This window comes from Plasmopara halstedii (assembly GCF_900000015.1).
Source record: "Plasmopara halstedii genome assembly, contig: Scaffold_2121, whole genome shotgun sequence".
NCBI classification, from domain to species: Eukaryota; Oomycota; class Peronosporomycetes; order Peronosporales; family Peronosporaceae; genus Plasmopara; species Plasmopara halstedii.
In genome coordinates this window covers 26,514-34,704 of record NW_020189029.1, presented here as the reverse complement: position 1 = coordinate 34,704, position 8,191 = coordinate 26,514, and the positions used below count along the sequence as shown (strand labels likewise).

The window sequence follows — 8,191 nt, the reverse complement described above, 5'->3', positions numbered from 1 at the left end:
TAAAATCTTATGATCAATGAACAAAAGGTCAAAAGACGGCCGGGGGACGTGACTCCTGTTGGGGAGCTTGGTGAACCCCAAGCACCAAGTAACTGCTTCCTACCTTTAACCGTAACGGGACTCGAGATCTCACTCAACAGCTTGGAGCCAGCGCACCCAAACCACTGAGCCAGAATTCATGTTCGAATTTCGCACGGTACAGATCAATACTAATTTGTATATTAGAGTTGATACAGTATAGTATACACAGCTAGGTAAAATTGAGAAGTCACTACGTCTATACACATTAATATAGACAAACTTTCAACTAAAGTTTAAAAATTGGAGTATATTCTTAGTATAGTTTAGAAATAAAATATTTTTTCTACATTTCGAATAATTCTAACATCAAGTTTTTCGTTTTTCTCTACATTCTAGATAGATATCGTAAGAAGTGTGATAAATAATATTTTTAGGTCTATTGCAAAAGGTGATACAATTGTGTTCTAAACACATTGTTATGAAAAATACGGGGAAGGTCAACAGCAGAGTCTATCTTTCAGGCACATGCAGCAAAAAATGGAGTGGATCATTTGTCCTCCATAATTTACAAGCAGGTTACCACATCAACCCTAGACATTATACGTGCGCATGTCCTCAATGAATTACCTGGTTCTTATTTATCACACACGCGTGGATACTATTACCGCCAAAACGGGAATACTATATCTAAATTCTACAAATCTTGCTAGGGCAACTATTGTCAGCACCGAATATTTAGCGTAACCCACTGGACGATCTACTTTAATGTTCTTTAGCTTTTTTAAATGGGTTTATTGCAAAAGGTGATACAAATAGAAAATATTTGCGAGATGTGATACAATTGTATTTTAAACACCATTGCCAAGAATGGCTACATTCGGTAATTTTACCAGGTCTCGTATTTTGAGTGTTTGAACACGCTTGTATCACATCTCGCGAATCTTTTATATTTGTATCACCTTTTGCAATAAACTTTAATATTTGTATTGCCACACTGCTGTACCATTGGTGGGCTTTTACAAAAAAAGAAAAATATCAATTGAAGCTACATAAATATAATTGATTGACTATAAAACAGATGTATGGTTAAAAATCCTAACAACGACAATGGCGGAGCTATGTTACCCATACATGTAGTGCTATCGTAATTCCTTCCCTCTGCAGTTATGATCTGTCGTGTCAGGGTATCACCCATGACTTGGTGTGATAATGTTCCATATGCAAAAATTCTTGCACCGTCCTCAGCACTTATTGTAACGAGGTACGTGATCACTGTATCGTTCACAATAGTAAAGTACGTACTATTATGAACAGTACAGTAAAACCTGTCTAAATTAAACATGTTGGGACTGGGTTACAGTGTTTAATTTAGAGAGGGTTTTCAATAAAAGAGGGTAGCATAGGTACGATGCCCAACATGGGTCCATATCTTCTGTTCAATTTAGAGAGGGTTTTGAGTTGAACAGGTTTAATTTAGACAGCTTCTACAGTACAGTGTTATGTGCGTACACAATATTACGACACTTCTTGATGACGACTCCACCGGACATCACACCACTTCGATAAATTTATCTCGCCAAATAGATGGATGCGATAACACACAGTTAGATCAAAAGTATTAACTGCTGTGTCCTTCTAAGCACAGGAACAGCGGCGACGTGAAACCGAATCATGATCGTGTAATATACACAAATATGCACGAAATCGAGCACTTGAAAAGGGCACAAATCTGCTCAGGATATAAGAGTTATGTATTATGGACAAGTTTCCCACTACAACGTTCGAGCACTGACACCATTGTGTGGAATATAGACCCAATTCCTGCCATTACACTTTGGTTGATTGCAGCACAGTGGAATCCTGGCTAAAAAAACAAACCATATTGTTTGCAGCACAGTGGAATCCTGGCTAAAAAAACAAACCATATTGTTTGCAGCTACATGACGTCTGCGCGAATGATTACGCTGAAGCTGAAATTACGAGACTGCTGAGTCGTTGTGACATACATAGGATTAGTCTAATCCGCTAAATCATTTGTTTAAAGCAAGGACAGTGATCACGAAAAAGAAACTTTATTGGAATCATTCGGATTGGAAAGTTGTCGCCCAGACGACGCAATCAACTAAGTCATCATTTTAGAATCAAGATTAGAGTGCAGGGTGTTGGTACGCCGTAGAACACCATTTTGAGATCTTATCAAGACCTTGATAAATTGTTTAATGCTAATGATGCTGGCCTCGAAAGTGATTTTTGCACCGCTAGGACGAAAAGTTTCTTAGATTTTGATTCGGACGTTTGTAGTTTGGTACGTTGCTGTTCCGCATCTACTGTTTTCCAAGAAGACCATAGAAGTGGCGTCGTGTGGAGGTTACTAGCTTGCTGATAGGGTCAACATGCATGATCTTTAGAATGTAGTTTAGCTCCTAAAGACTGTGAAACTTCGTACGGCTTATGGGCTTGATAAAAATGTCAGTGACGGCGGGCGAGAGAGAAAGGTAATGGAAATTGAATGGCAGAATTTGCACGCTCAGTCTGCTCTGCCATCAAAATTTGTGATTAAGGTAGTTTTCAGTGTTCATTTTAATTAACTGTTGTTAACTTCCAAACTTAACCAGCTTGCATTACTGAGTCAGATCATCAGACAGCTTCAATACTTTTCTGTCCCAGTGCTCGATGAACTTACCTAGTGTTGCAAGAGCAATGACATCATTAGATTTGGTAAATCACGCTGATTTTTCATCTCAAGATTGTTTTTGTAGTTACCTTGCTTTGTAATGTAAGTAAGTAAGTCAGAATTCAGATTAGTGTTGAGCTTCTTGACTTTTCGAACATACCTTATCAGCGCTATGATTCCCTTACCGTTTTCCAGCTCTTTTAACAGAGTATTTAATAATTCTTGCTGTAGACGAATGTAACGCAACCGAAAATAATAGTAATCCATATCATTTTGATATGTAAGCAGGTGTTGGTCATAATAGGCCTGAGTAATACCATATTGTGGATGACGTGGCTTGACATCCTCGAGAGGTTGTATCTGCTGAGCTTTGGCTGCTTGCTTACTCTTCATTTGTCGAAATGCAGCATAATACAACTTGAGATGACTCAGACTCTCAAGCGTCGACTGTTCAAAACCCTCATAAAGCTTCAAATCTGCCTGAATCTTAGTAGATTCCCTTACTAAGAACTTCTTCAACACGTTTTTTATCCATTTAATGGTTAAATGAGTGGCTTCGAGCTGCTCAATGATGTCGACAGCGTCAAACCTTTCTTCCATTGCAGGAGATTGAACTCGTACATTCCGCGCCGTAGGAGCGTCACTAACCGTCTTTTCCTGCTCATTGTCAATCGTGTACGAAGCTTCAATCCTCGACAACAATAAGGCAGTAGTCAAAAGACTTTGGTACAGCTTCATCTTCTTGGTTCGTTGGCAAACGAAAAACTGAGCGTTTATTACTGATTCTCGCTCCCTCTATAACCAGCAAGTTGCAACACGCTCATCAACATTACTATGTAATGCGGAGCTTTTATGCATAGACATATCCGAATAGATTATAGGTCATTTCTGATAATTGTGTCTGGCATTTCGAATCAGGATAGCATCAAATATGACTTCTTTTCCTGAATTATGTATCTTTTGATGATATGCATGAAGAAATTTACATGAATATAATTGGCTGGTGTTTTTTAGAGATTCTTCGTGGTAACTATATACTATATAGAGCGCTATTTAGAATATCGAGATGAAGCTTATAAATAAATTTTTAATTGCCCCATCTTCCGTTCTGACTTGTTTGGAACCCTTCAAAATTACAAATAAAGCAGTAGCTCTTCAGGATCTTTTATGACATTTTATAACCCATCCTCCTTATGAATCAGCCGCAGCCCTTCTGTCGTATGGGTGATACTTATCCGAATATATCAAAATATAATAGCTGTGCCATGGGTGGCTATTACTAAAAAAGAAAAATATCATTTGAAGCTGTATGAACATAATTAATAACATATAAGATTCTCACAACGTTAATGGCGGAGCCGTACAGTTAGTGCCATCGTAATCCCTTCCCTCTGCAGTATTAGTCCATGTACCTCGTCGTGTTAGGGTATCATCAATTACTAGATGTGATCAATAGGTCTTCTCCAATGAGAGCGATACTATTTACTCGTCGAGTCCCGACCCAACAACATAAAAGTCGCATTATTTCCATAAACGGAAGCCTATCTGAAGATGAAGGATTTTCTACGATGTGCCTCACCTCTCAGTGAGATGCGCACTCGATGTTCCTTTTCTATGCCCCAACACCCTCGAAAAACAGTAGTGAAATCAAAGCGCTAATAATTTATTATCTTAAACTCGGGAGGCTAAAAAAAGTATGAAATTCGACTTAATTACAAAATAAAGGTAACTAGAAAAAGAATCTTTAGATGAAAGATCAGCGTGATTTACCAAATCTAATGATGTTATTGCTCTTGCAACCCAATTTGTACCCACAAATTCGTTTTTCCTGAATTGTGTACCTCAAAATGCCAGACACAATTATCAGAATGACCTATAATATCAGTTATAAAAGCACGTTGTGTTGAAAAAAAAAAGTGGCTGGCTACGGGAAGGGCGAGAATCAGTGATGAACGCTCAGTTATCTTTTGTCGGGAACCTCCGAACCAGAAAGATGAAGGTGTACCAGAGTCTCTTAGCTGCTGCCTTGTTGCTGTCGAGGATTGAAGCTTCATACACGATAGACAAAGAGCAGGAAAAGACGGGTAATGACGACATCACGGCGCTGAATTTACGAGTCCACTTTCCTACAATGGAAGAAAGAGGCATCAATCTGAACATCATTGAGAAAATCAATGCACAGTGGAAAGACTTGATGACTTTTTATGAATTAAAAAGTGACAGGACGACGATGACCCTACATAACATCCGATCGGAGATTGAGACGAAAAAAAAACAAGCGCAGATAGCTCTTGACAAGTTTCTGACGATAAAAGCGCGGAGTATTCTTGAGAAAGAGTCGCTCAATACCAATCCAGCTAAAAATCAGCTGGAACAACATAGCGAAAATTCTCAGCATGCTCACGCTCCTATCGCACCCACGACGCAAAACATGCTGGAAATTGACAAAAACCTGAAAGCGGAAATTTTCCGCATCGCTCACTCAAATCTTCGACTGAATTTTCATGATCAACAGATAGAATTGCTAAATGATCTTAGGAATGGGTGGAATAATATCCAACCTTTCAAAGCGCTAAAGAAGTATATGACTGACCTCAACAAGCTCGAAACCAACAGGGATAATCTCTATCGCTCTTATTTTCCGGAAATGAAAAATCAGCCTGAGGAGCCAGGAGAAAAAGTCAACCCCTTGGCAAAACAGGATGTTTCTCGCTCTCCCCAACACGAATAAAAGAATCATGTCTCAAGATCAAATTCTCCGCAGATGATTTCGACAAACAGAATCTTGGTGAGATTTGGATCTCTAGAGTACCTTGTTCTCTATGGACTTCTCGCGCATCGGTTTGGCAAAGTTACTGACTCCAAACGGATCGATCTGGCTTCTCCCACTCCAGCCCCTGTGATGAAAGAGATGCTATCGCTTCGTCACTCTGAACCAAAAAGCCGTATCAATCCTGTTGCTGTCAGACAGTAATGCAAGTCTAGTTAAGTTTGGAATATCATAAAAAATAAATCAAAGCGATCAAAGTCAAATAATTTGAGTGCAGAGCAGACTGCGTCTGCTGAGCACAGATACCGAGAGAGCGTAGTCGATAAACAGGTTGCGACCCTGGGTTAGAAGAGGCGTTTGAATGAGCGTTGGATTTTAATCCTCGATTACCTTGGCGGTGGCATCTTCAAGAAGCTAAACTTTGACTACAAAGACCTAATTAATGCATTTGAACCGTCGAGCTAGAGACCTTGAAAGTGAAGTTGCTGGTGCAGGTAAGTTTTGTGTGGGCGAAGTACCATATTGTGCTTCGCCCACACAAAACTTACCTGCACTAAGTACAATATAGTACTTAGTACCATATTGTACTAAGTACTATATTGTACTTAGTACCGTATTACTTCATGGTACTAAGTACAATGGTACAATATGGTACCATATTATGGTATATATATATACATAATATGTATATATATTATATATATAGTACCAAATTGTACTATATAGTACTATATGGTACTATTGTACAATATTTGGTACAATGTTGAACCACCATATATTGTACAATATATGGTACAACAGTACTATACAATATTATATTGTACAATATTGTACCATATAGTACTATACATATATTGTATTATTGTACCATATTGTACAATATACGGTACAATATACGGTACCATACCGTACAATATGGTACCATATACTATATAGTACAATATAGTACTATATAGTATATGGTACCATATAGTAGAATATACAATATGTATATTGTATTGTACTATGTGGTACTAAGTACCACTGTACAATATAGTATATAAGTACTATATTGTACTTAGTACTTCATGGTACTTCATGGTACCATGGAGTACTTCATGGTACTTCACGGTACTTCATGGTACCATATAGTACTTCGCCCACACAAAACAACAATATGGTTCACAACCAGATATTTCAAGCCGTGGAGCGAGCAAGATATACGACAGCGAAGTCATGCTTGCTAACGAAGGAATTATCAACGTCTCTTGATGAGACAAGGCGACTTTACATTATCACTATTAGCTTCAGTAGCGAGCTTAGTTATCATACGCCATTAGGTCGGGTCTCCGTCTCAGGCACCTGTACTTCATCGTGTGTCTCTTGGTCCTAAAGCATTGCTACCTCGGCAAATTGCAGCTCTTTGAACTGCTTCGTAGTCACCCAGATAACCCACTTGTCGAGCTCTCCACAAACAATAGCATCCCTTGCAAAAGTTTTGCGGAGAGTGGGTCCTATTATTTTATACTCGAATTCAGATAATTAACACCAAATGTGGTACCTTTCGAGAAGGTACTCAATATACGCCTGATAACCCACACATACACACTCAAGTGATTGACGGCATCAACCTCATACTGTTCTGCATGCAAGACACGCAATTTGTAAAAATCGGTATCTCTTGATATAGCACGTGTAAGCTCTTGAATAACTTGCAACCAATAGTGATTTCCATGGCGAGACCCTTGATGCTGTCGCATATTGCCGAACACTCATCAATGATTTCAAAGGTGTTAATACGCCGAGGTGGCGAAGATGTAAGCTTAAGATTATTGCCACATCGAGCTACGATGCAATCATTAACACTGTAGCTGAAAGAGAACTAAGGGTAGGCATTGGACGAATAAGGAATGATTCACAAAGTGCTCAAGCAAGTATGGGCTGGTCAATTCAAATGCGGATCAGTGAGTGCGATAGATTAGATGACAGTATGGAGCTGCGGTGCAGGTGAAAAAGATTTTAGATAGATTTATATTTGGATATCATATTTGCGGTGCATTAGACCCATCGACTGACGGAGGAACTCAACGTTTGTTTTTAATATCATATAAAAAGGTGATGAAATATTTTTTTAAACCAGGTAGCCGAAGTCTGAGGAGATCGTCTCGAGCAAACCCATATATGCGATCATGCCAGAATAGAAATGACCAAGCTTGAAAACGTGAAAGTTACTAATAGTGAGTGATAAAGATATTGGTCACGGGGATGTGATCTTAGCTAGGCAAGAATTGAATGAACGCAAGGAAAGAATAGAACTCAGATCGAAAGGACAATGACTAAAAGCGCAAGATTTGTAAAGCTTTGAGTCTACATCAACTTGCCGATTTTTATTCTTTACCATTGGAGTTGTCTGAGCTGCGCTAGTGTTATCCTATTGCCCTATTCAAAATTCAAGACTCTTTGATCTATCCTCTTAAACTTCTGATTGGCTATTCGACATGTCGTGCAGTCCTAGCAATGCTTAAGTGTCGCCTTCCTCTGCTGTCTGGGGCATAGCTCGCTATCAATCTGTTTCAACTCAAAGCCTACTTGAATTCAAACTTGGCTTGCCATTCGTCGGAACAGCGTAGTAGCTGCCGCCGATCGGGTCATGACTTTGCCGATTCTGCGTCGTATCCAGGAAGCAAGGGGCTTAATGATCGCCGCAAATTTCTCGAAGTTTACGCACCCATAAAGACGTCAGTCAG

General features: G+C 39.1%; 3 protein-coding genes across 3 annotated transcripts; 1 reads left to right on the top strand and 2 right to left on the bottom strand.

The window, feature by feature from the left end:
* Positions 1–2,668: 2,668 nt before the first annotated feature.
* On the bottom strand, positions 2,669–3,433 carry PHALS_03252 (RxLR-like protein; the record flags this gene model as incomplete). Its single annotated transcript, XM_024717524.1, has 4 exons — positions 2,669–2,704; positions 2,785–2,788; positions 2,856–3,256; positions 3,317–3,433. 4 exons carry the CDS (start codon positions 3,431–3,433, stop codon positions 2,669–2,671), a joined length of 558 nt encoding a protein of 185 aa, XP_024583014.1.
* A 1,210-nt stretch (positions 3,434–4,643) lies between these two features.
* Positions 4,644–5,426, top strand: PHALS_03251 (uncharacterized protein; the record flags this gene model as incomplete). Its single annotated transcript, XM_024717522.1, has 1 exon — positions 4,644–5,426. The coding sequence occupies one exon, from the start codon at positions 4,644–4,646 to the stop codon at positions 5,424–5,426; it is 783 nt and encodes a 260-aa protein (XP_024583013.1).
* Positions 5,427–6,770: 1,344 nt separating this feature from the next.
* Positions 6,771–7,204, bottom strand: PHALS_03250 (uncharacterized protein; the record flags this gene model as incomplete). The annotated part of the gene is made up of 3 exons (XM_024717521.1): positions 6,771–6,833; positions 6,897–6,958; positions 7,006–7,204. 3 exons carry the CDS (start codon positions 7,202–7,204, stop codon positions 6,771–6,773), a joined length of 324 nt encoding a protein of 107 aa, XP_024583012.1.
* Between the last annotated feature and the right edge of the window lie 987 nt (positions 7,205–8,191).